Source organism: Lipotes vexillifer, unplaced genomic scaffold (genome assembly GCF_000442215.2).
Source record: "Lipotes vexillifer unplaced genomic scaffold, Lipotes_vexillifer_v1.1 scaffold1197, whole genome shotgun sequence".
In the NCBI taxonomy this organism is placed as follows: domain Eukaryota; kingdom Metazoa; phylum Chordata; class Mammalia; order Artiodactyla; family Lipotidae; genus Lipotes; species Lipotes vexillifer.
In genome coordinates, this window is record NW_006780020.1 from 525,513 (window position 1) to 552,993 (window position 27,481).

The window sequence follows — 27,481 nt, forward strand, 5'->3', positions numbered from 1 at the left end:
AGGCACCAGTGTTAAAAGTGGCAAGTTTTTAATGTTGAAGCCTGATTTGAAACTTCTTCCTGAGTGTGAGTTCACTGTATGTAGATTGTACTGTCTCCTCAATTTGTCCTGCCTGCAGTGCTAAACAGAAAAGTCTCCCATTACCCAGTAAGAGCACTGTGTACACCAAAGGGTTCCCCAGAGGTAAGAGCGTGTGATAGAAATAATGAGGTGTCTCATTTATTGAGCATGTATGTACTGGACATCTGGTAAGTGTTTTGTCAATATAATCCTACTTCTGACAAGCCTGTGAAGCAGATATTATTGCGCCCATCTTACAGATGAGCAAATGGAGATGCAGGCAGCTTATGTGACTTGTCTGTGGACACTGAAGAAGTGAGTAGGGAAGTTCAGAGTTGAACAAGATGCTGTGCTTCAGAGCCCACCTCCTTCACCATGGTGTTAGGTCTTCATAGTGTTGTCACTTGGCTTCTCCCAAACTCACTTTTCTCAGCTATCTTCCTTGCTAAACTGAAGAAGCCAGAGCTAATGTGCGAGGGGTACCTGGTGAAGGGTGGGGGCCCACTAGTCGTGTTCAGAGCAGTGACCAGGCTGGTGGTTTTGGGAGGAAGCAGGGAAGAGGCAGGTGGGTAACTTGGGAGACTTTGCTGTTAAATTGCCTTTGAGAGATGCCTTTGTCTCACGCTCAGACTAAAGCAGCACCAGCAAGTGTGGTCTTTTCACCTCATGGTAAAGATCAGGCTTCTGATGAGAAAAAGCCCATCTTTTTCTTAACTGAGATGAAATCTGAATTTCAACCATTCTTGTATCAACATGGGAGGAGCCAAAAGTAGCAAAATATATCAGTAGTGTCACCTCCTCACCTTACGGATGCAAAGAGACAGGACTGGAAAGAGGTGACAACCAAGACCGTGTCCCGTGGGTTTAATGGCAGCGCCTCAAGTATCAATAGAATCCAGGGGTCTGGGCTCTCTCACCCCATTGGTTAATTGCCCTAGCTACTGTGTTTAAGATAAACAGGTACTCTAGTTGCATCTTGGCTGCAAGAACGAAAGGACTGGGAGGGATGATGAGCGCCCTTGAGTCCATTTATGTCTGTGTTCCAGCTTTCCATTGAACTTGGTATGTAGAGTTCTCTGCAGGCATGTAATAGTGCTGGGAGTATAGCCATGGACAAGACAAATGTGTTCCTTGCCTGCATGATTTTAATACAGGTGTGTGTTGAGCACCTACTCTACAGGGCCCAGTGCTAGGTATTGTACAGATGGTGATGAATGAAACAATTTGAATATGTATTTCACTTATAAACAGAAAAAACAATTATGTAGAAGGAGGAAATGGTTAAAACCCTCCACTGATAGAAAATTTTAATTTGTATTCTCTCTAATGAAAAGTATATGTTCATTCTGAAATGTGATAATAACACTTGCCCTTAGTTATCTTTCCTGGGTCCCTGGCTTTTGAGACTATCATAATAAATGGCCAGTTGTGTTTGTCTGCTAATGCATGTTCCTACCCACTCTCAGTTGTCAGGCCCAGTTTGCTCTCAAGCTGGCATAAAATTACACATGGGGCACTTCTGCTGCTTGCATCTCTGTTAAGAGATGTTCTCATCTCAACACACAATAAAAGAGAATAGGAGAAATACTAAAGTTTTTTTTGTAAGAGTATGAACTAAGTACAGACTCTGTCTTCTGGCTGTCATCCTAAAGTAGGCAGACAGGTTCTGGTGGGTTAAATGAGTTAGAGAGAAGCACTGCTCTAGTGGAAAAGGACACAAACTTGGCATTGACTAGGCTATTAAGTTGTTTACCTTTTCTAGGGCTTGGTTTCTTTGTCTGTAAAATGAGGAAAATACCTCCACCAAAGTAGTCGTTTTAGTTAAATGTCAGTCTTTAAGGAACATCGTTTACCTCTGCTGGTTGGCAGTGTGTGCTGACCCACTGGAGAGGCTGCCCGTTGCCTTGTCCCTGGCTCACAAACGTCCGTCTCACCAGTTGCCTTAGGCCCTCAGAAGGCCCAGGGTTCCGAGGCGGCAGGCACCTCTGTGGAGGGGCAGTGCTGCCTTACACACACAGCACAGCATGGAAGAGCACTGCTGGCCCACCTAAGGTTGAAGTTTCTGCCACCTGCTAGTATTGAGACGTTGGGTAAGCAAGCCACTTAACCTTTCAGTTGTTGTCCCCTGCCTTGCTGTCTAGCTTTTTGAAGTGTTATTGGAATGAAAGCAGATGATAGCATTTAGCCTCTCTTGGTCTAGAATATCCTGGATGAATAATGAGACTACAGTCCTGTTGGGGCCTTTTGAGAAGGGATGGGTCCAGGCTTTGGCACTTTTTTTTTCCTAGGAGGACTTCATGTCTGCTGTGATCTTGAAACTATAGGCAGCTTTTACGTCAGTGCTTTTGCAGGGAGGGGCTTTAGGAGTTCTGTTCTTCAAATTAAAAAGTTGATTTTCCAGTATCTCAGTGCACTTATTTTAAAAGGAAAAAGTCTGTTTTTATCTGAAGGATTTTGCCTTTTGCTCATCCTCTGGCTAAAACTAAGATGTTAGCTTCCGTCAATGGAAACTTGGTAGTTTCTCTTAGACCTTATCTTCCCATCCTAACAACCAGACATAACTCAGTTTTAAATGAACCAGGCACTGCAGAGTAAGACAAAGCTGATGAGAGCAGCTTTCCTGCCTCAGAAAGCTCAGTCTCACCAGACTGTTCCTATAATATAGTGTGATAAGTACTCTGAGAGATAACACAAACATAGAGAAGGCGGTGATTAATTTTTTGGTAGGGTAAAAATGGGTAGGCAGTGCAGACTTTGTAGTTGAGGTGACATTTGAGCTTTGCCTTGAAGGATGAACTACAATCAGTAGGCAAATGAAACTTGCCCTTGGACTAGGTTTCACATAAATACCTTAGGTTGCTGAACCCTGACTTAAAGTGGTGATGCAGATGCATGGGTGAAAGCAGAGCCAAATTAATTTCATTCCATTTTTAAGCAGTAAGAGAGGCTCAAAAATTGTCCTTTAAAAAAAAATTAGAAAAAAATCCACTACATTATGGAAAACTTGAAAAATGGGCAGAGGAGGGATCATAATCCTTCCTAAATCATGTTGGTGTTCTGACTTGTTATTAAGTCTTCTTTCCTCCTCTAGCTCCCATAGGAAGGGAACTGTTTTACTGTTGCAAGTGCTGCACTGGCACAAGAAGTCTGCTTTTAAGTCATCTGTGGCTCTTCTGCATGTGTGATGATGCTGAAGCCACAAAATATGTCTGGAGCAGTTTACATGATCAGACTGTCCGGTTTTGCTTTCAGGCATTGTCGAGTGCAATGGAGGAGTGGCCGAAGAGGATGAGGTGGAGGTCATCCTTGAACAGGAGCCTGCTGCTGATCAGGAAGTGCCAAGGGATGCCGTCTTGCCTGAGCAGTCCCCAGGAGAATTTGACTTTAATGAGTTCTTTAACCTTGATAAGGTGCCATGCTTGGCTTCGGTGAGTGTAGCAGCATGCTTATAAACATGGATGGAGCAACTGTAGGGTTAAATTTGACCTGAGTCTTTAAGATACCTCTTTTTAAAGTTTTGTTTTGCTAGATGATTGGGAGTTTTTTGGCTTTTATTCTTAAATATTTGAATTTTTGTTGGCTTCGTTTTCAGAGGCTAAGTGGAAATGACTAAGTGAGAATTCTATACCAGTTAACTTTTTCCAGGTTGTTAGCATTGGATTAAGAATTCTTCAGATGTTTAAGAACATTGCTTTTATTTTTAAGTTGTTAAGTGTTTGTTATAGAGCCTTATTGTGGAGGTGGATATTTATAACTGATGATCAGTATCATACTGATCTGCATTCCTTGGGTAAGGCTGGTTAGGTGGTACCTGTGTGATGTGATGGTTCCGAAAACCTTTCATGAAAAGGAATGTGGGATACTATCACTGTTGCTGTTAAACTGTTGAGGTCTAATCTTTCTTGACTTTTAAAGTAGAAACAGTAAGACATCCCAAATCTTCACTTGGTACCTGCCCTTGCTCCTGTTCCCTTTGGCCATTTAGGGATTAGTAATGCCTCATCAGATTTTTGGAGAAAAGATAAAACTGTGACCTATGCCCCCAGAATTGAGATTTTTCTGTGGTTGCTGAAAGAGTGCATAGGACTGATGAAATAGAATTTTAAAAACCATTTGACCAAAAGCATCTGTACATCCCAGATGTTCTTTACAGGACATGAAATACAGCAAGTAAGTTTGACCAGTCCTTTAGGACTAGTGGTTCTAACTTAACTTACTCTACTCCTTAACTGTAACTGCTTCTTGTTTGATCATTGCAAAGCTGGGCATGACAGAGAGGCATGCCTTTGTCATTTGCCTGCCCCCAAAAGCCTAAAAGATGGCCACCTGGAATAGGTGAGCAGACACTGCATAGCACTGATAGGTACAGGGCCACAGGTGAGTTCTAGGGCAGTACTTCTCAAATTCTCTATGGTGAAGGCCAGGTTTTATTTCCAATCCATTGAGGACCAGTACCTTAATATAAAGTACAAATATCACAGCAATGCCCAGTTGCTATAAAAGTTGCTAAGCATTTACTCTGACTCTCAACTTACCTTATTGTGGACCAACTTGGCCCAAGACCACACTTTTCTATAGTGCTGTTCAGGAATATGTGGAGGGCGGCTGCAGATCAACCAGCAGCTGCGTGGTTTTGCTCCTTAAGTTCTAGCACAGTTTTAACTGTAAGTCCTGTAGCCAGATACATCACTTACAGTGAGCTGGCCAGTAGTCCTTTGGCTCACTATGAGCGGAAGGGTTGCATCCAGATATGAGTTTAATTTACTTGATGTAAAACTGAGTGATCCTCTCAAATTCTTAGCTTTTGAGGGGACAGTAATTTTTTATTTTTATACCAGCTGTGTTGACATTTTTTTTTTGCATTCTCTTAGAAGACAGATGGAAATCTTATTGTAAAAAGTTTTCACAGCAAAAGGTCAAAATTTAGAGCCCTGTACTTGGCTCCAAATGTGAGTACCTGTGAAACTTACCTGTGTAACTAGGCAGAGGAAGAATTCAAAACTAAACTTTTAATAATAGGTAATATGCATACAGTGCTGATTGTTTTAGGCTTTGTATCCAATAAGTCATTTAACCCCCACAAAACTCTTGTTAGATTACTACTGTTTCTGTTTTACAGGTGAGGAAGGCAGGCACAGAGAGGTTTAGATAACTTGCCTAAAGTCACATAGCTAGTTAGTAGTGGAAACTGAATTCTAATTTTTATAGTTTCAGTTAACAGTCTTTGCTCCTAATTCCCCCCAACTATACTGCCTATAAAGCATAAAAGGGAGGAATAGGAACTCAGCACCATCTTATCCTTTGGCCCTCACCCTCAACCAAAACTTGGTTAATTCTGAGAAGGTACCTGGCTAGGAAATCTCTCCATGCTTTTCATGGAGGTACTGCTCATTAAGGTGTATATTCTATAATAGATTCACTTAAAAGCAAAGCTGGGATCAGTAAAAAGAGATGCTCTGGTTGTGCTGTATAACCAGCTGGACTCTATTATAATGCTCAGAAAATGACCAGTCAGTTGGGAAAAATAAGAAGGGCTATTTAAGATTTGAATATCAACTGACAAATGATATAAACTGTTTGAGGTATAGTACCTGGCACTTAGTAGGCCCCACAGATGTTGGGTATTAATTGGCATAAACAGAATTACACCTATATTTTAAGCTATATTTACTGGCATTGCAATACATTAGAAGTTGACAGCCACGAAAATCTGTACAAAATGAAAATTTAGATCACATGTGCAAATCATTTGTTATGTAATTAAAAATAAGCTGATTTTAGGTATGCAGCTCTTACTACAGTACCTGATACATAACAGGTACATAGAAGTATTTTGTTTTTGTTTTTTTTGCGGTACGCGGGCCTCTCACCGCCGCGGCCTCTCCCGTTGCGGAGCACAGGCTCAGCCGCTCTGCGGCATGTGGGATCCTCCCGAACCAGGGCACGAACCCACGTCCCGTGCATCGGCAGGTGGACCCCCAACCACTGCGCCACCAGGGAAGCCCCATAGAAGTATTTTGAATGAAGAAAAAGGAAATCAAAACAAATCCTAAACTATGTAGAGTGATGAACAGGAGCATGACATAGAAAAACCTTGGTGAAATAATCAAAAGTGTGCTAAGGTGAAAGTGTGTAGCCTTAAATGCATTCATTACAAATCCAAAGAAAAATCAAACTAGAGAGAAACAAATACAAAAATATGGAAATTTCTATAAAAGTGGAAAGTAATGAAAGAAAAGCATTGTTTAGTAAAACTTAGTAATTGTCAAAGAGCAAAATTATTTCACAATATCTGTATCAGAATAATATGAATCCTAGGATATGACTAGTCTAAATGACCCTTAACAGACCAAACTAACAGTCATATAGGTTACCTTAAAAATCTATTAAAAATGTAGTCTAGAAAGAGCAGCTGAAACATACCAGACTGCAGTTCACAGTCTCCTCTTCCTGACTAGCTTAGGCTGTGGGATGTAGCAGCAGTCAGCTGAGTACCAATGTGCATAAGGGGAGGGAGGAACTGGTATTAGAGTATCCCTCCTGGCTCTATGGTAAAAAATGACTGACTAGATAAACTCTTAAGATTCTTTTTGGGTTCAAAATGCTGTAGCTTCTTGAAATGGGCATTTCTAGTAAGTGGTGTGTAAAAGCGACTGTCTCTACTTATGTTTTAGCTATAATAAAACTTAGCTTCTCTAACAAACAAAGTTGGTCACTGATCAAAATATGGAAATGACTTTCTTAACACTTACTGTCAAATCTTTAGAAAATGTCCAGACACCTTATATTCACTTCCTTTACTTTTTCATGTTCCTCCTGTGTATCTTCTGGCTTTTTTCCTATACAGTATGATCAGAGGAAATAAAAGTGCAAAGCTATTTTTACTATTTTTAAAATTTCAAACTCTTTTCAAAATTAAAATATTTTAAACAGCTATAGTTTTTACTTTTAAAAATTCCTGTTTATTACCAAGGTGATTGGGTTTTGGGTACAGTTTTTCACAGTGAAACATCACTATAATGCTTCTCCTATAATTTAATGATTGCAAATTAGTGGACTTGAAAGTCAGCATTTGCTGGCATGGCCTGTTTGTTTACAATCATTTTGTATTCGTGTCTGCAGGGTTTGCCAGTACTTGTCAAAGCCAAATCCAATAAAAATATTGGTCTTTGCCCTAAAAGAAAGAAAAAAAAAAAAGTCAGCATTATTTAAGGTATGAGAGTCTACAAGTGGAATGTGATTGAAACTGTTGAATAATACCTAAGAAAATAGAAGTACCACAAGTAATCAATGTCTTGCTCTTGTGTTCAAGAGAATTATTTGTGGCTTAGATTGGGTATGTGTTATGAGAAAATTCTTCCAGATAAGAATAAAAGAATAAATCTAACCTTCCACTGCTGAACTTTGACTAGAAACTGGGGGTTTTAGACTTCAGATAAAACAAAGTCCCTAACTCTGGCATCTATGTACCAGTCTTGAGAAAAACCTGTTTTCTGTTTATGCCTTATTGTCAAGGATGTGCCTCATTTTGGGATTGATATTTGCTTTATCTTGTCTTTTCTAAATATTGATAAGAGAACTGTATAAAGGTCATTTTGGATATTTAATTAGATTTATAATAGGGTACAACTGAAAATTTCATTTTCAATGCTTAAATTTAGTTTTTAAGAAGTATTGGTAATAGAAATTACTGTTATGAAACAGCATTGAAGAAATTACTTCTGATCATAGTGCATCATTTAATTGCTCTTATTATTAAACTAAAAACTATGGAGGTCAGATTTAAAAGAAAACGAACACCTGAAAACTTTCCATTAAGTTCAAACAGATATTAGAGATCAATTAAAAGTTCATCTTTCACATTCTGACTTGGACTTTGACTAGGAAATATGACTTGGAAATATGATCTTTATGAGCTCTACTTTTTAGCTTTTGGGATCTGAAATTGTCAGCATTGGATTTCATGATGTTCATTACAACCTTGAGGATGCTGAAGTCTGAAGCAAGGGTTTTCTTTCATCAGCTTTCCATACCTGATGCTTAGTTGAAGGTCACTCATCAGCTTGGCAATGGAATGCTTAACTCTGGTGCTGATTTTGATTTCGAAACTATACCCTCTTAGAACGTTGATGGATTTTCTAATGAGGCAAAGATAGAAAACCAGAACACTTTCTATAGCACAGATGTTTTGCTTTATATGCTTAGAGAATACATGGTTGGTTATGCCCAAGTTTGGGTTACTCAGAAATGATCCAGGAGGGGAAGAAAAGTTAAAGATGATCAGAATCCTAAGTTCTGAGGGTGTTTGCCTTCAGGTCAGCAGCATCAAAGGAAGTTTCAAAGTAAGTGACCCTTTCTTAAAATTTGAACCTTCTTGTCCTTTTCACCTAGAAACTATTATCTTAGCTTCTTTTATCTTTCCCTTTAGATGATAGAAGATGTTTTGGGAGAAGGGTCAGTCTCTGCCAGTCGATTCAGTAGGTGGTTCTCTAACCCGAGCCGATCAGGAAGCCGATCCAGCAGTCTTGGGTCAACACCACATGAAGAGCTGGAGAGACTTGCAGGTAAAATTGCTTCAGGTTCTGGTCTTGGATCTAGACTTGAGCTTTCCCTGATATGGTTCATTTTGTCTTCATTAGTCAGGGGTCCATTAAAGGGTTTCTGGATACTGAAAAAACCCTTCAATTGGTGTCCTTTTAATACTGTTGAAGATATGTTTCTATGCTTTATTGGGACCAATTAATTATGAATATATTTACTTGCAATACTAGGTCTGGAACAAGCCATCCTCTCTCCTGGACAGAACTCGGGGAATTATTTTGCTCCTATACCATTAGAAGACCATGCTGAAAATAAAGTGGATATTCTAGAAATGCTACAGAAAGCCAAAGTGGATTTAAAACCTCTCCTTTCCAGCCTTTCTGCAAATAAAGAAAAGCTTAAAGAGAGCTGTAAGTTTTTATTAGAGTCTGCTTTAGATATTTGAAACATTTGGATGCTCTGTCTTAACGGCAGAATTGGTTCTAACAGACTGCTATCTCATCAAAAGTCAGATAATGGTGGGTTTTGTTTAATGTTCTTCAAAAAAACTTTTTATCAAACAGTACCACCTCTTTGAGAATCTGGTAGTCACTGGGTCACGAGCTCCATGGTAAGATCTTTTCTTCTAAGTCTTCCTTACCTGGAGCCTGAGTATAACACTCCCGTAAATGTTGTATCCTCCCGAGCATAACTTGGCAGCTCCTCACACCTCTGCCCCAGTCTGCCACGTTCTTGCTTAGGTTATTAAGCCCTCAACATACAACCTTCGTGATATAATAACCATAGTGCAGGTAGCACTCTTTCTCATGTTGGGCCATATGGAATTCCTGTCCCTGGTAATAAGTCTCCAAAAGACTCATTATAAGAAGTCCTCCTGCAGGATCTCAGTGCCTTCAGTTTGTCTATTTTTGGTGTCAGCCTTTTCTGACCACCTCACTTCAACTGTGAAATAAATTATTTTCACCTTAACCATCATGGTATACAAAGAGAATTCCTACCACATATTCCTCTGCTTCACTTAACCTGGACTTTCTCAACCTTTCAGCACATTCAGGGGTTGTGCTTTCAGTGGAAGAGGTAGAAGCAGGGCTCAAGGGCTTGAAGGTGGACCAGCAGGTGAAGAATTCAACTCCCTTTATGGCTGAGCATTTAGAGGAGACCCTGAGTACTGTGACCAGCAATCGACAGCTCAGAAAAGATGGAGATATGACTGCATTCAACAAGCTAGTGAGCACCATGAAGGCAAGTGGGACTTTGCCTTCTCAGCCCAAAGTCAGCGTAAGTATTTGGCACAAACCCCAAACTTTTCTCCTTTTCCCTCTTTCTATTCCACTTCCCACCCAATAAATGGCTTTAAAAAAAAGGTATTCCGAGTAAGTTGGAAATTCTTTAGTAGTCAGTTGGTCCTTGCTACTTTTCTGTGTTTTTTAATTCGCTATACTGTTTGTTACTTGAAAAAGCAGGCTTGTGGTTAATCTGTAGTTACTGTGAATGACAGTACAGCGATTGAAAGATTCAGACATAACTTGCTTATCTTAACTCACTGCTGAAAAAAAAAGGTGTAAACATACCTTTTGGGATGATCTCCAGAGAACGTTTTCTGTTTATTCAGCTACTTAAGTTAAAGTAACTTACCATATTTTTAGAGTAACATCTTTTCACAACTTCTAATTACTCCCAGATACCTGAGATTACTTGCTTTCTTGATTAGGCAGTTGACAGGTATACATATCATTTGTAAAGTATGTAAGATGAATTTTTCAAGACAGTTGCATTCTGTTAATTTACTAATAAAAAAAGCTGTGACTCCAAACTTATAAAACACCTTTAGACATGAAGTTGGGTTACAAGGTGACTGCATGTCAGTAAATGCAGGTGTGTAGCACATACTGGTCTTTGTCATAACACATTTAGAGGGCGCCTCTCAGCCATGGTCTATGTGTTACTGTTGCTAACCCTTGATGATACAAAGTGAAAGGGAAATGGTAAATCTGAATAATAAATAAAAACATAGACTTACTCTAGTTGCTAAGTTATAGCAAATTTACCAAACTAAGTTTTGCCTCTTGTTTTTCCTGACACCTTCTTGTCTGAGAGCTATAGGTTAACCATGGGAGAAGTAGCTGTTTCATTGTGCCTTGTACCAGTGGAGGGCAACTGATTTTTGATGTTTCTTTTCTGACCAGCTGTTAGTGCTAGATCCTAACAGACGCCATTGTTCCTGGCCTACCTACCTGACTCTCTTCCTCTGAAAGGAGGCATCTCAGATAGGTAGACTTATTTCTGTGTATCTGACCACACCATGCCAGTTATAGGGGAATGTTCCTTGTAAGCTGCTTTAGATAATTTCCATGCAAAGAAATACTAGATATAAATGCTTTAAAATGAGGACCAGATTACAGGACTGCAAACTGTCCTGTTCTGCTTTCTTGTTATTGGCTTGGCCAAAAAGTCCATTCGGGGTTTTCTGTGATTTAATGGAAAAACCCAAACAAACTTTTTGGCCAACCCAGTACCTTTATGTCATGTTGATTACATGCTGACTACAGTGATAGGGGTCAAATCTTGTAAATAGCCACTTTTAGTGTAAGTAAAGAAATGGGAGCAGGGGAATTCAACAGTTTACCTGATGCTTTTGAACATCTTTCAGATATGATTCTAGGGTTTGATATTAACACAGCTGACCCAGAGTTGTGAGGATAACTGGTATGATGTTGGGGTTTCAGTGCTCTGAAATATATCTGGCTTCAGCTGAGGGAATGAGCCTCAAACACATGCATAAAGGAATGGATGATATAATTTAAGGTGCTAGGCAAAGAGTAATACAAACTCAACCTAGAAAAGAAAGCAACAAGAAAATAATGTAATAAGTGCACCGGGCATTATCCCAAAATATTACTTGATTTGCATATTGTTGTTTAAGTCATGGAATTCTTCCAAGCTTTTAGTTACTGTGACTGTGTTATGTATACTATTTCTGATCTGCCTCTGTTTTGGTTCAGTCATTGTTTATCCCCAAAATAGGACATGTTGGTTCAGTCTAAACTCTATTTCAAATTAAATTGTAGACACTATCCTCCAAATATAGTAAGCCATGTAGTATAAAGTTGCCTATTTGTTTTTTTTTAATAAATTTATTTTTATTTATTTTTGGTTGTGTTGGGTCTTCGTTGCTGGGTGCGGGCTTTCTCTAGTTGCGGCGAGCGGGGGCTACTCTCCTATGCGGTGTGCATGGGCTTCTCATTGCTGTGGCTTCTCTTGTTGCGGAGCACAGGCTCTAGGCGCACAGGCTTCAGTAGTTGTGGCACGTGGGCTCTAGAGCGCAGGCTCAGTAGTTGTGGCACACAGGCCTGCTCCACGGCATGTGGGATCTTCCCAGAGCAGGGCTCAGACCTGTGTCCCCTGCCTTGGCAGGCGGATTCTTAACCACTGCGCCACCAAGGAAGCCCGCCTATTTGTTTTTGTTAAACGGAATTAAATGACTCTTGTGGAGATCTTATTAAAATCATTTACAGTCAGTTCCAATTCCAAAACCAGCAATGAAACACTTGGATATCTTTGGGCTATTTGTCACTCCCGAGGACATTGCTGTGGACCTTGGCAGTTCCAGCTTGTGGAAGGGAAACTGACAGAGAAAGCACTCCAGGCAGAGCTAAATGGACACAAGGATGTCCTGAAGCACCAGAGGTAATACAAGTTCGATGCAAAATATAACTGCTGCTGCATTAAAAGAGCTAAAAGTGGAGGATATGAATTTTGCCCTGTATATGAGACCCATTTGGAGTAGCTTGTTAAAAAAAAATAAAGTTTAAATTTCCTGAAATATGAAACTCTGAAATATAACAATTTTGGCCAAACTTACATGTTGTTTACTAGGTTTTTCGTACCATCTGTGGTCTATAAATCTTGTTAAAGACAATGGGTAGCAAAGGTTGCCTCAAATTAAAATCTATAGATTATCAAAATTTCCTACTTGTGGCTTCTCAGTAGATAAGTGTTCCCCTGTTTCACCATTTCCTTTTCCCCTTCTTTTGGTCACAGTGTTAGAAATAGTAAAATGGACTTGGGGTTACCACAGAAAAGACCTTGTCTGAGGGTCTCTGAGTGGACTTTGCACGTATGTGAAAACTCTTTCTGTTCCAAGATTTTTGGGACCTGTGTGATGAGAGAGTGGGACAAGTTGATCTGACTTTTCTGTGATATGGACATCACTCTGATGTTAAGTGCCAACTCCCTGGGGAGTTTTTACGCTTTCTTGTGGTGGTCCCCAATTAATCTATAAGTTTAGTATGTAAGAAGGTTAAAACCAGTTTTCCTTTGTTTTTTTAGCGAACGCTTGAAAGCCATTTGATGTCCCCTGCTGAGATTCCAAGCCAGCCTGTCCCTAAGAACATCTTGCAGGTACTTCACAATCTTATACCGAGGCCTTGGAGTCCTGAATAGTAGTCCTCCAAACTGGTTTTGTGTAGTGGTCCACCTCTGGGCCTTAGAGAATGATCCATGTTGCCTGGCAACAAAGGATGCGATGTTGCTGCCTGACATAGTTCTGTGTCGCTTGTTAATCTCAATGTGGGGTGGGGAGGTGGCTAAAAAAGATGAAGTAAGCGCTTGGTTTCCAGTTTGCAGGTTTGCAATTTCTATGGAAACTTAAAGTATCTAACATATTTGTAGCACTAACTTAAAGGAAATGTTGGTAGCTGAACATTCAGAGAAATTTGTTGAATGTACATGTGCCAAGTCTTTTAGTGCAACAGGAGGGAGATTCATCATTGGCTTCCAGAATTTAATCCACAACCTCTGACTAGGAAGAAGAAATAGGTTTGTTCACAAGGATTTGACTTTTCTGCCTTTAGGAACTTCTGGGTCCACCTGTTCAGAGACCTGCTTCTTCCAATCTTCTGAGTGGCCTTATGGGGAGCTTGGAGCCTACGACATCTTTACTGGGCCAAAGAGCACCCTCTCCTCCCTTGTCACAGGTGTTTCAGACGAGAGCAGCCTCAGCAGACTACCTTCGTCCCAGAATACCATCACCAATTGGTAAATGCTTTTGTGCGTAGATGCCTGTCTGTTATCATTTCCCCTCCCCTTCCTTTAGGTTATACCTCTCCCTTAAAACTGGCAGTCTTTTTCATGAGTATCCTTGAAGAGTTTAAAAAGAAATGTGTTAATTTGTTATGCTTTTTTCAGGGGGTGGTAAGGACACAGATGTGGAAGATAGTTTATTATCCAGCTGCCCTTCTAGATAAATAGGTTCATGTTGAAGTTTTGTACTTTTTCTCTTGAGGTTGATCTAAATTGGATCCAGCTTTTTAGTCATCTTCCTTATTTTGGGAATTCAATCTAGAAAAGTTAATTTGGCTCCGTAGGTTTTTCCTTAATAGAGAAGTCAGAGTAGTGGCTCTCCACCAACCTGGTGAAGTTGTACACGACAAACTGGGAGGTCTTGTGGCTAATTCAGAACATGAATGGAAGAAGCACTTCCAGAAAGCTGTCTTAGCAAAGTGTTGTACAGAATCTCAGTGTTCCTGCACCTGCGACCACTTTAGGCTGCTGGCTGCTCTGGCCCCTGGCCCCTGCCAGTCATAACTTGAGAGGAAGTTTTTGTAATCTTTCCACAATTAGGGAGATATAATGGAAAAAGTATGAACCTCAGAGCACTGGCCTCTGCTTTGGTATCAGCTGGTGTGGTTGCAATGGGCCAAATCACTGGCTAGAAAAGCTGTTCTCTCCCAGATAGAGGTCTCGGCTCTGAAAGAAACAAAACTGACAGCTTAGCTGGGAAGATAGATACCAGCAGTTTGAGTCATTAAGTGCTCTGATTGAGGTCCACAGAAGAAGAGAGACATCATCAGCCCAAGAAATCAGTACTTCCTGAAAGAGATGGTGTTCAGCGAGGAGCAGCATGCATTGGTGATAATGCCTCTTGGAGGGACAGGTGCTATCTTGACACGCACTGAATCTTTAACCTTCCCAACAGGTTTCACACCAGGACCACAGCAGCTTCTCGGAGATCCATTCCAAGGCATGCGCAAGCCCATGAGCCCTGTCACAGCCCAGGTCTGGCTGAGCTCTTTCTCAAACTTAATCTGTTGCTTGCTTTTTACCCTTATTGTTGCTTGTGGGATAGAGAATTAAATTGCTGCAATGCTTGGAAGTGGTTTTGAATTATAATTCAAGCTCAGTGAAGGCTAGAAAATTGGTGAAATTATGTCATACTTAAATAGCTAAAATTCTGTTCAGTGGATGGCAGCACAGTTTAGTCAGGTTTGCAGTATCTAATTTCTCTCAGCTGCTGCTTAAACATACCTTTTCCAAAAGAGCAAAGAGACATTTGTAGAAAGTGCACTGACTGTCATTCTTCTGCCGACCCCCCTCTGCCACTTCTGTTCAGCAGATGAGCCAGTTAGAATTGCAACAGGCAGCTTTGGAGGGACTGGCCCTGCCACATGACCTTGCAGTGCAGGCAGCAAACTTCTACCAGCCTGGTTTTGGCAAACCACAGGTGGACAGAACCAGAGATGGATTCAGAAACAGGTAAATTATTAATCCTACCCTTGTGGAGATTTGCAGATTAGTTATCCACAATATAACTTCTGTTTTACACACTGATATATTATACGATATATGGTGACAGTTCCATCTCCTGAATGTTCAGTAGAGGAAATCGTATGATTGAATTCTAGTGCAGGGGCATAGGCTTTTCATCCTATATAATTTTATTTGTATTTTTCATTTAGCGGATTTGTTTTTACAGATATAGCTAGCATAGCTACTTATTTGAAGTTATGCTTATGAAATGATGAAAAGTAAAACTACACCTAGCTTCCTCCCCCTCAGATTCCTTGTTGAGTATCAAACTGTGCCTTGATTCAGGTTTGTTGATCAGAGCTGTTAACAAATGATTACTGACTTCACTCTCCCATTCTCTCCACTAGTTTCAACAAGTAGTGAAATGAAATGACCATAAGTTGGGGAGGAAAGGGTAGCAATATTGTTCTTTTTTATTGTAAAATAAAACAAGCAGAAAACTGCATGAAGCAAATGTATGGCTTATTGTAAGGTAAACTCTTGTTAGCTACCCAGAAGCCCTCCTTGTGCCTTATCCCAATAATACCCCTTTTCTCCAGAAGTGACCATTGTCCAGTCTTTAAAAGTAATCACCACCTTCGTATTTTTAGTTTTATCACCAAAATGTGCATCCTTGAACACTGTACTCCTGCCCCATATAGTATTTGGTACTTAAGCCGTATTTATTTTGATGTGATTATTAAAATTGCTGTCTCAGTGTCTTCCTTTAGCTGGTTTTGTATGTTGAAACTTTCAGAAAACATTAGGACCAGTAAGTACCCCATTCCCTTGCATAAATGTATCTGATCTATAGCCCTCAGCCTCAACAGAGAGCTCAGGACTGGTCTGCCAAGCCCCTTCACTGGACTTCTCTCTACAACGTAACGATTTGTTGACCTCCAAAGCACTTTTGATATCCACAATTTAATTTGCTCTTGGCAACAACTCTGTCAGGTAGATGGGGTAAAGAACTGCATTTTACAGATACAGAAACTTAGGTTTTTAAAATGTGACTTACTTGAAGCTAGCAAGTAGATCCAAGTCACTGTCAGTGGAGCCTTCAATTTTTAGATCAAATGGCAGGCCTTCCCTGAATACCCTGTACATAGTTGTGTCCCCCAACAGATATGGTTTCTCCTTGCCTTGCTTTATTTTTTTATTGAACCAGTCACCTTCTAGCATATTTTTTTTTCTGTCTCCCTGCCCATAGTAACCCCTCTACCCTGCAAACACAAGAATGTAATGTAGCCAGAGATTTTGTTTTGTTTACTGCTGTATCCCCAGCACCTAGAACAGTGTCTAGCACATAGTAGGTGGTTAAATATGTTTATCAGGAGGAATAAATGATAGGTCATGCAGAACCACCAGATTGGAGGTTACCTCTTAGTCACCCAGAGTACTACTCTCTCTCTCTCCCCTTGTCGTCATACTCATAGTCTCAGGGTGGCAGCACTGGGGCTTACCTGGTACAGACTGGAAAGAAGCCATGAGTTTACGATTCCCATCTGCTTATGAGTCAGAGAACTTCCAGAATCATTGACTGTACTTGGAGCTTTGGCCTTTGCAGAACAAGGTCTGACATGGCTGAAATGCAGTGAAGCTTTGATTAGCCAGTGAGCTTACATAGTTCATTCTTCTCTCAGCCTGTTTATGTCATCATCAACTGTTTCCAGAAGGGAAGTCTGCTCTTTTAAACTTTATTTGGGAAGCCTGGGACCAACCCTGTGTGTAGACCAGGAGTAGCGGGGAATGCTTCATGTAACTGGGTCCTAAAATAGCTCAAAGTCTTGGTGCTCTATTTGACTTGAACCAGTGTTTCACAGAGCCTCAGTTCTATGCCAGGCACTGTACTACTCAGTGTTGCTCCCTACCTTCTGGAGCACAGCCTGCCCTACAGAATAAATGCCCTCCCTAGCCTACCTCACTGGAATAGTCAGCAAGTAAACTACACACTAGCCCTGGATAACCCTACATTCCCAAGGCCTTCCTGAGTCCCTGTACCTGTTCCTTCTACCTGAATCATTGTTCTCCATCTGTAGTTTATCATTGGCACACTCAATGCAGCTCCTTCCAAGAGAAGCTTTTGCAAAGTCCCTGCATTGTAGAGGTATCCTCTCATTCCTTCTACCCCTCATTTTCCCATTGTACTTTGTTGGTACCCTAATATTGACATTCCTTGTTTGCCCTAGGTTAGTATCTCCCCCACTAGATGAGAGTTCATGCAAGGCCCGGGACCATGTATCATTAAGCTTTTGTCTTTCCTCAGAACTTAGCACATGGTTTTGCATATGTTAGACACTTACTAAATGCTTGGGAAATTGAAGTGAAGAAAGGAAATGGGATGCTTCCTAGGCTGGCTTTGAGTTTTATGTGGTTTTAGAACTTGGAGTTTGAGCAGCTTGGGGCTCACACTGATAATTGGTTTGTTCACAGACAACCGCGAGTGACCAAGTCACCAGCACCTGTGCACGGAGGGAATTCCTCTTCCCCTGCCCCAGCCGCCATCACAAGCATGGTCAGTGACCTTTGCCTTTGTGAATGACTCCTAGGCTTCTCCCTGTTTGGTTGTGCCTATGTTGGATCACTGTGTACCCCAAAATGTCCTTGAGTGCCTTCCACAGGAGTCAGTGATTTAATAGACTTTTATACCTGCCTATTTATTAGGCCCTCCCCTCTCAGGGTACAGTCTAACTCAGGATTCTAAGTTCTAGTGAAGCCCCTACCTTGGGGAAAGTGTGTTCCAGCAGACAGACAAGTAAAGGCCAGAGCATACAGCGTGGTGTGATATGTTCAAACGAATGAAGAATTGGAGTGGGGAGCAGGGGAGGACAGGGGTAAGGATAGGAGGTGAGGTGACTGGGCTTGGAGCATGGGAAGTCCAGAGAAACATGGTGGGAGTTCACGAATTCAGATTCAGGTCTCAGTACAAGTTAAGGCTGGGATAGAGAGGTTTGCTTACTTGTGGTGACAAGTCAAGTTTTACAGCTGACTCGTGTACCAGCATTATTTACCTTTTTTAGGTTTCATCCCCTCACAGACCTTTATCACCTAGTCACAGCTGATAAGGGGAAAAGACTATTGCTCTGTACTTCAGGACCTCAAGTGGGTCTTTGCACTAAGCACCCTGAAGGCAGGATCTAAGAGCTTTTCTGTTCATAATTCATGCCCTGTCTCCTGTCATCAAGGATTTGGGGTTGTTATATGAGAAAAGTTGCATGCATAATAAAATCATCAATGTAAAAGTAGGCAATAAAGAGGTGGGAACAAATGACCCCAAATAGTGAGTACTGGTGGCTGAGGAGACCTTTAAGAACATAATTGTGGATATTCTGGTAGCCAGGTTAAGATGGGAAACATTAGGAGTATAGAGAAATTTAGGTTCTGTGGTTGTCGCTGAAATGTCCTTTCCTAGCTGGGAGGGCTGCTGTTGCAGGGTATACTTCTGGCCATGTTCTTTCCCCCTTCCCAGCCTAATCCTGAAACAGAGGCTGCATAGGCAGATCCCCATCACCGCAGACAGGTAGGTTGAAGCTTCTGTGCTTCAACTACCTTTATGCTAGAGCTAAATCTATGTTTTGATGAAATTGTGAGCATGGGATGGTGCACTTGGGCCACCGCCTATTTGGCCCATCCTGTTGCTTTTCTTCCAGCAGCTAGAGACCAGAACGTTGGAGTTGGCCTCTGCCACATGTAGCCAGAGGGGGACTCTTCAGCTTCAGTAGTTTGGCCAGTTGATTAGGAAAGGCATTTAAAGAATGTGTTAATACTGTTTTTCTCTGCAGCTTTCTCCTTCCTTCACTCCTACCTCAGTGATTCGTAAGATGTACGAGAGCAAAGAGAAAAGCAAGGATCCAGCATCTGGAAAAGCAGCTCTTGGTGACAGTAAAGAGGACACTCAGAAGCCCAGTGAAGGTACTGCAGAGCTGTGAGGATGTACTGCCCAATAAAGTATGTGACAGAGCATCAGCCTGCAAAGCCCTGGGCAAGACCCCTGGTTGCTTTGGACCACAGTTCTGTGTCTAACAGTGAGAAGGGTTGCACCAGCTCATAGTTACTTAAGCCACTTGAAATTCTGACCAATCTAACAGTGGCAGGCATGAGTGCTGGTATTAGGAAGAACAAGCATTAGTTTAGGATCCTTATTTTGGCTTGAATTATTAGTACATTTGGCAAATTAATAAAAGTTCAACCAGGTTTATTTCTGAAAGGTTCTCTCCAGTCTGTGGAGACTAATCATCTAATAAAATCTGCAATGGGTGAAGCATATAGGAGGTGAGAGCCTTTTATAAATATGTAGAAAATGTAAGAGGTTTTTAGGGGTTGCACAGTTGGGATTTTAAGGACATAGTGAAACAGATTCTAATGAGTGAGGTTTACATAGGTCTAGAGTATTGGTCTGAGAGCTTTTTGCCTGTGAGAAAGCTTCTGAGAAAAAAAAAAAATCCTGTTGGTCCTACTAAAAGGCAGTTCAGATTCCTTCACCAGACTATAATTACTCTTTAAGCTTTCTGTTGTGATGGATTTGCATAATTTTACTCACTTGATTTTCCCCTTAGACTAAAAAGTATGTTAATCCCAAGCAGCTGACTAGGATAGGACTAGCTCCCACACAGATGCAGACCACAGGCATATGGGCAGACCAGGGTGCCCAACTGAGTTAGACTGCCAGACCTGATATGCCAGGCTTGCTTGCCCATAGCTATTCCTGGATTGGGAAGGTTATAAGAACAAAGATGTGGGCTTCTTAAAAGTTATCTCATTCACAACTTCAGAGTCTTTGGTTTTTTAGAGTGTATCAAAAATAAACTTGCAGCAAGGTGTTGGAAGACTGGAAAACTTGGGGTCTCCTTCCAGGTCTGTCCTTAACTACCCATGACCTTGACTAGGCCTGTTCATAAGGCCAAACAATGGTCCCTACAATGCAATCCTCTAAATCTGTTGAGGGGATCAAATAAGGATTGTGAGCTTTCTAAGAAATGAGTTACTGGATCATTGGGAGGACAGTGTGTTTGAGAAAAGTTTGCCAATACCAAGATATTCTCTTTCTGGATCCTTACAGAGAACCTCCTGTCATCCAGCTCTGTGCCCACTGCTGATCAAGACTCTTCTCCCACTACAAATCCCAAACTATCAACCCTACAGCGGTTTTCATGTTCCACCCCACTATCGCAGACCAGTCGTTACACCAAAGAACAAGATTATCGACCTAAAGCAACTGGGAGAAAAACACCCACCTTGGCATCCCCAGTTCCAGGAACACCTTTTCTACGCCCTGTCCACCAAGTCCCCCTTGTCCCCCATGTCCCCATCGTTCGGCCTGCTCACCAACTTCACCCAGGGTTGGTCCAAAGGATGCTGGCCCAGGGAGTACATCCACAGCATCTTCCAAGTTTGCTCCAAGCTGGTGAGTTTCTGACCTGGCATGATGACAGTTGCTAGAACTGATGGTTTTCATCCCTAAAAAGATGTTACTAGGTTTTTTCCATTTTAACCAGTGGGTCCAATCTGATCTATCCCTTAGTTGATTAAAAGATTAGGAACCTAGCACTGAGCATTTTTCATTCTTAATAAACTTTCTGATTAGCAAAACTGTATAGTCAGGCTTGAAAATTTCCAGGTAGATTATTTCTCACCAGTTTCTTCTTTCTGCCCAATAGGTGTGCTTCCTCCTGGGATGGACCTGACTCATTTACAGGGACTGTCTGGCCCAATCCTGGGTCAACCCTTTTACCCTTTACCTGCCACTAGTCACCCTCTCCTAAACCCTCGTCCTGGGACACCTCTGCATCTGGCAATGATGCAACAGCAGCTACAGCGCTCAGGTAGGTTCAGAAATGGGCCAGGTGAGCTGAGGATGGGCTCAGGCTTCAAGTTTTTGAACCAGTTTCCAGTGAAGGAGATAAAATGACACTGACCATTCACCCTAGCAAGACTGGGATAAGGGTGTAATCAGAGAATAGGATGAAGTAAACCGACCTCTGTGGGATTTGGAATTCCTGTGAAGACAGTGGGAGAGCCAGGTGTGCTCTGGCTTTTTGTCTTTTGTCCCTTTGCCTCTTAGGAGAGGAGGCTGAGAATCCTGACAGATTCAGCATAGGGACTGCCGAGAGTAGATGCTCTCTCCCCAGCTTATGTCATTGCTTCTGCTTGTCTTGGGAAGTAGTGGGCATGTCATCTAGCATGGGCTCTCCATATGGATTGCTTCTGAATAGCTCAGCTTTCCAAGGTACTGTCTTCTGGCATTTTGCAAAGGAATTTCCTAAAGAAGCCTAGAATCAATCATGTGGTAAAGAATTCTGTTTGGAGTTTCATGGATAGGATCTGAGTGAAGCAGGGCCTGCTAGAGAACTACCTCCCCTCCTTGTGCTCTGAATGATAACGTTCTTATCACCACAGTTCTTCATCCTCCAGGGTCTGGTTCCCAGGCAGCTGCTGTCAGCGTTCAGACGACGCCTCAGAATGTGCCCAGCCGGTCAGGCCTGCCTCATGTGCACTCCCAACTAGAGCACCGCCCCAGCCAGAGGAGCAGCTCCCCTGTGGGCCTTGCCAAATGGTTTGGCTCAGATGTGCTACAGCAGCCCCTGCCCTCCATGCCCGCTAAAGTCATCAGTGTAGATGAACTGGAGTACCGACAGTGAGCAGGGCAGCAGGCTTGTCTAAGCCTGGACCTTTTGGTGGCACCCTGGTCAGGACTCTGCTTCCTCATCTCATGTTGGTTTATGGGCTTTTACTTTGTAGCACTCTGTGCGAAGCTGTTTAAGGGCACCCAGGCACCTGGTGTTGTCTGCATTATGATGGAAGGAACTTATTAACCAATCGAGTGGAGCCTACATGGTCTGAATACAGGATGCAGTGTTGTCAGTCCTGAATACAGGAAACAGTCTTTTTTTGTAAGATATGTGAATGAAGTGTTGGTGTCTTCACCAAAAGGTGGCACCTTAAGGGTTCTGAGGAAATAAATGTATAGACCCTTATGTACAGACCTGTGTATAAACAACTTTTGTACATACATATAGGATAGCTTTTTTGAACTTATACAGCTGTACATAAAAGTAGCTGATATTAGTTAAGCCTGTGTCAACAGTTTGGATTTTTTTTCACTTGTACATTTGGGACTTTTTCTTTTGGTTGATTAAAGTTGCATATGCTAAGTGTGTGAATGAAGTGAATGGCATTGTTGTGTTTATTTCTTCCTGAATCCCTTCCTCTTCACTAGGTTCTTTGAGGGAAATTATCTTAAGTTTTTTCTTTAAAACTCATGGAATTGAACTCTCATTTGGGAGAAGGAAACTATGGCCCTCTTTCTTGAGCCTTAAAGACCCCAATGGGCCAGTTCAGGCTGGGCTGACCTTACAGGTAGTATTGATTGTGGCTAATACCAGATGATGGTGTGCAATTTCTAAAATTAAACCCACCTAGTAAAAACTATTTATTGGGGTAAAAGTCAGCAGTTTGTTGCCTTCCTGTTCTCCAGGTCAAAGTCCCCTATAGGGAAAAATGGGGCCTTAGAGTTCTGATTCAATCCATAATTTTTTTCCATATAAAACTTCCCTCAAGACTCTGGTGCCTGTGTTAACTGATTTCTTGTGTGCTCTACCTCATTCCTCAACTCACAATTATTTTAATTATTCATCTTAACTACATGCACAACATTGGAGAAAAGGATTCTACTATAATACTCTAACTATGGCCTCAAGTCCCCTTTCCTCACTTAAGGTTTTTTAGTCCCACCAATCTGAGGTGACAAATCTTCTTGAGCTCAAGTTAACTCACCCAGTATCTCAATACTTGCCTATTTAGGGCCATCAAAGCTACTTTGACTTCATACTAGAGGGTCAAATAATGAGGCCATTCTCTGATTCACAGGTGAAATGAGCAAGATGGGTGAATTTTCAGTACAAGGGTGAAAAACAGCCTGAGTGTTAAGGATGCAGCCTATAAACCTGGAGCTGCCCACCCTGCCCTATATTCTTGCAGGAACACAAGAAAGCAGGTTGCTTTGCAACCAAACCTGGCTTTGTGGACTGAGCATGAGGTCTGTCGCTTCCTAGTACTTCAACTTCATTAGCCCTCCCTCCCTGCAGTAGGATTTGCTGAGTGATTCTTCAACTTCAGAAATAAGCCCTGTTTAGAATTCTCACAAATGCTTTGTTTCTATAAACAAAAGCTGGAAAACAATCTCAACAGTGGCAGAACACAGACACCTGAATCTAATTCCATCTTTCCTGTGTGTCCTTTCACCTTCCCTTTCATGTTGAACCAATAGTTAATAGGTGTAGAGTGGGGAGGATTGGTTTGAAGCTGCCGGTGAGGGCCTCCTTTTCAGACTTAGAAGCTGGTATGACAGAAATGCAGGCACCAAGCAGAGGGCAAAGCCATTAGCCAATAACTGGTGAGATGGAGCCAGAAGGAAATAAAGGAGTGTTGCTAAGAATAGCACAGCAGAAGCTAAACGGCACAAAAACTATTTTGGTGAATGGAAGAGTAGAGGCAAAAGAGGAAGTTAATGCAGTCTTCAGGAGCTAAAAGCCAGATACAGAGTAACGGCAGGAGGACTTGATGACATGATGTCTCTCTCAGCTAACAAGATATCTTACGTGGAGCAACTTTGGGAAGTCTAGCAGGCATGAAATGAGTTTAGAAGCAATCAAGACTGGAAGGATGTGCAAGGCCTCCTCAAAGTAAAAAGGCAGAGGGCTACAGAGAACCTCATGGAAGTTAAGGAGGGGGGTCAGGTAGGAAAGAATAGTGCCCCCACCCCCAAGGAAGCAGTTGAGCAGCCAGTACTTGGAAAGTTAGTAGTAATCAAAAGTAGGGGGAAAAAATGGGAAAGTACAGCCAGGCCTTCTTCCAGAAGACAGCTGTTAAGTATCTTATAAGCCAGGCTCTTAAGATGGAAGGGAGGTCAGGTCCACTGGCCTGAATGAAAGAGACAAACTCCAGGAATGAAGATAACTTATTGGAGTAAACTGATTCAGTAGTTCTATTCCCTTTATCAACAATTGGTTCAAGAATGGGAATGAGATGCAGAGACAAATTGGCTGGGCAGCTTCTAGGAAATGGCTTCCCCAAAAGATAAAGACTCAGAACTCTTTAGTATCCTCTGGATACTGATATAAAGCCTGGGACTGAGCAGACATTCTTTGACAGTGAGGGGAGCCAACTGCCCAGCAAAGCCAACAAACTGCAGTGGACAAGAGTGGCTTGATGGAAAGAATTTGGATCCTCAATGACATACCAGCTACCATAAGCCCATCTGAGCTCCAGAAAACTTACGTGAGAGACTACGTTTTCTTCCATTTCAGCTGGTTAAGTTAGCGTCTGCTATGAAACACAGCGAAAAGCATTCTAACTAGTTAATGGCACAGAACAGTGAGTCTGCTTAGCTGTGCTATAAAAGATTAGGAAAGAAAAATGGAAATTCACAGGAAATTCAAGCCATGCTATGACAGCCAAACAACTCTAGTCTTGGAGTTCATGAAGAGAAAGCTTTGTGCTATAGGAATAACCCTCCTACCCGAGGCAGCATTCCTAATACAAGACTGTACCTCTCTCCCAGAACTCCCAAGTCTGAGCCCAAAAGAGAGAAAGGAGGGGTAGGGTAATGCTCTCCTCAGACACCAGGGGCCACCGATGGAGGAAGGGGAGGGTGTTGAATGATGGAAGCAAGGCCTGTTCAAAGCACATCCTGAGGCCTTGGATGAACTTGGGTTTCAGCATCCTTCTCTCCCAACATCCTGGCATTTCATTGCCCAATGAAAGTGAGTCTGAGGATTCCCCCAAAACCCATATGCCCTGGCTGGAAAGTAAACCTTGCTGGAAACCCCATAGCTCAGAAAGCCAATGTCTCTCTGAAGAGCCGGGGTAGGTTCTAAATTATGGCCTCTATCATGAATGTACCAGTGATATCAAGGTCTACACCCTGCAAAGTGACTAGGATACCAGGCCTGAGAGGCTTATCTCCTGGCTGTGAGGACAGTGCTAAACCCAGGCTCTAGGAAGACTATGAGAGGGAAATAACTGTCACTAAGGTAATAGGAGTAACAAGTACTGGAAAAGGCTGAGTATGTGGAAAACCCCACCTCCTCATTCCTCACAACCTGCTAGAAGCTCTAGCTCACTTCATCTAAAATCAAACTCTGTCTTCCTGTAAATGTTTCCCTTCTCGATTTTCTCAGGGACTACCCTTCTCTATCATCCCTGTAATCCATACTGAAATAATCTTTGACTTCTCTTCCAAAGAGCAAGTCAGTCAGTTACCGAGTTTAGATTTCTCCTCTATAGCTATATGCCCACTCCCTCCCTCTCCCCATATTCTCACTAGTCCAGTCCAGCACACAAAAATTTCTGCCAGTCAATTTCGCATTATCAAGGCAATCCCTTTAAATTCCTTATTTCCAGTCTAAAACCCCTACTTATGCCCTTAGTACCCTCTCAAGTAGTCTTGACCCCACCCCTCCTTATAACCTAACCTCCCACCTCCATACATATGTGTACCCACAAACCTGCTCTGATCACATTGGTTGCCTCACTTGCAATGTTCTGCCTCCATGTTTTCACTCGGGTTATGTGGTTGGGGCCAGGGCTGCCATGGGAGTTCAGGAGAAGGGCTGGGCTATGGGAAAGGAGACACTTAGTGGCGCCCAGCTGGCAGCATGGTTCAGCTCAACTTTCAGCCCAACACTGATACACAGCTGTGCTCTAACTAAAGGAAAGGAACCAGTGAAAACAAGAGCCAACACTCACCAAGTACTTATAGGCCAGATACTGTGCTAGTAAGCATTTTACAAGTACCATCTCTCTTAATACTAAGAATCTCCACTCTAGAAGGTAAGTGTTATTACCATCTCCATGTTACATGAGAAAACTGAAGCTTATAGAAATTGAGTAATTTATGCAGGATTCCACAGTTAATTAGAGGTGGGCCTGCCATTCAAAGCCTGATGTGCCTGGTCACAGTATTTTACTCAACCGCCACACTACACCATCTCCCAAAATGGCTAGCGTTGTAGGGAATAATCAGTTAACTTACATCAACTCCTTCCTTTCTCCAGTATCATCTGGAAAAGACCACCTGAAAGGACCAAAACCCACACTGAGTTGGCAGTCACATTTCTACCCATTTCTCATACAAGACCAAGCTCCCAAGTACTCCTTCTGCAGCTGCCTCACTACAAATACCCATCCTCATTCAGTCCTCCTCAAAACAAATTCTGACAATGACACATGAACTGTACATAGTTGGCTGGCCTACCAGGTTCTTTATGCAGCTCAACATACAAGGTGACACCAAGTTTAAGACAAGTGAAGTTCCAATTTGGGTGCCTCCATCTCCCTCCCCTGTATCCTGATCCAGTAGCTGCCAAAGCCAGGAGGGGCTTGGAGTCAGGTGTTTGATCATGGAGAAAGCTGCCATGGCCCGGCAGATGGTGAAGGGGATGGTGTCACTTCTTTACAATCTGAATGACATCCTCGTCCTCCAACGTATGGTCTTTACCCACTTTTTGAGGATTGTGTTTCACAGAGAGACCCCACACCAGAGCGCTGTATGGAAGGAAAAAAAGAACAGTTAGCGTAAATAATCACCTGGCTTCTATCTACCTAGGTGCCATTTTCTGCTCAGATTTAGCATTCCAGCTCTTAAGAGCCAAAGGCCTGCAATATCCAAGGTCCCCTGTCCCCAGTCAAAGCCCAAAGGCTTTAGCTTCCCAAGCAGTGTGGCACACTGGAACCTTCACATAAAAAGTGGCAAAGATTTTCGGAAGTTGTGTGGTTCCTCTTGCTCCAAAGCCAACTTATGAAAGTCAAAGAGAAAAAATACAAATGAGAAGTATGACAAGACTAATTTAAAATTAAAAGGAGAAAGCATAGGTTTGTAATAGGGAAAAACCCTGAAATAACTGATTGGAAATTGATTCCTACAAATGCAATGTCAGTTACAGACTGTTAGAGAATACCAGTTTTTATGGGGTCTACTGAAACCATCAGTGGGTACTGATAAGAAATGTAGGACCAGGGCTTCCCTGGTGGCGCAGTGGTTGAGAGTCCGCCTGCTGATTCAGGGGACATGGGTTCATGCCCCGGTCCGGGAAGATCCCACATGCTGCGGAAAAAAAAAAAAGGGGCTTCCCTGGTGGCGCAGTGGTTGAGAGTCCGCCTGCTGATTCAGGGGACATGGGTTCATGCCCCGGTCCGGGAAGATCCCACATGCTGCGGAAAAAAAAAAAAGGGGCTTCCCTGGTGGCACAGTAGTTGAGAGTCCACCTGCCGATGCAGGGGACATGGGTTCGTGCCCCAGTCCGGGAAGATCCCA

The 27,481-nt window shown here is 42.2% G+C and overlaps 2 protein-coding genes across 4 annotated transcripts in view; one reads left to right on the plus strand and one right to left on the minus strand.

Moving 5' to 3' along the window:
• The window catches only part of EIF4ENIF1 (eukaryotic translation initiation factor 4E nuclear import factor 1), a 41,047-nt gene extending 18,713 nt beyond the window's left edge, over window positions 1–22,334 (plus strand). Inside the window, exons 7-19 of one of the 3 annotated variants that reach the window (XM_007453171.1) lie at window positions 3,313–3,488; window positions 8,489–8,624; window positions 8,832–9,011; window positions 9,647–9,879; window positions 12,931–13,002; window positions 13,455–13,638; window positions 14,579–14,658; window positions 14,996–15,135; window positions 17,602–17,683; window positions 18,951–19,080; window positions 20,228–20,572; window positions 20,826–20,990; window positions 21,565–22,332. In XM_007453171.1, coding sequence (XP_007453233.1) covers window positions 3,313–3,488; window positions 8,489–8,624; window positions 8,832–9,011; window positions 9,647–9,879; window positions 12,931–13,002; window positions 13,455–13,638; window positions 14,579–14,658; window positions 14,996–15,135; window positions 17,602–17,683; window positions 18,951–19,080; window positions 20,228–20,572; window positions 20,826–20,990; window positions 21,565–21,806 — 2,165 coding nt within the window. In that variant the 3' untranslated portion in view covers window positions 21,807–22,332. Of the gene's footprint in view, window positions 1–3,312; window positions 3,489–8,488; window positions 8,625–8,831; window positions 9,012–9,646; window positions 9,880–12,930; window positions 13,003–13,454; window positions 13,639–14,578; window positions 14,659–14,992; window positions 15,136–17,601; window positions 17,684–18,950; window positions 19,081–20,227; window positions 20,573–20,825; window positions 20,991–21,564 lie in introns of all 3 variants that reach the window. The other 2 variants (XM_007453170.1, XM_007453172.1) reach the window with 2 other exon arrangements.
• Window positions 22,335–26,400: 4,066 nt separating this feature from the next.
• Window positions 26,401–27,481, minus strand: part of DRG1 (developmentally regulated GTP binding protein 1) — a 20,929-nt gene continuing 19,848 nt past the window's right edge. Inside the window, exon 9 of the mRNA XM_007453173.1 lies at window positions 26,401–26,712. Within this exon, the coding sequence (XP_007453235.1) occupies window positions 26,613–26,712 (100 nt within the window). The 3' untranslated portion in view covers window positions 26,401–26,612. The remainder of the gene's footprint in view (window positions 26,713–27,481) is intronic.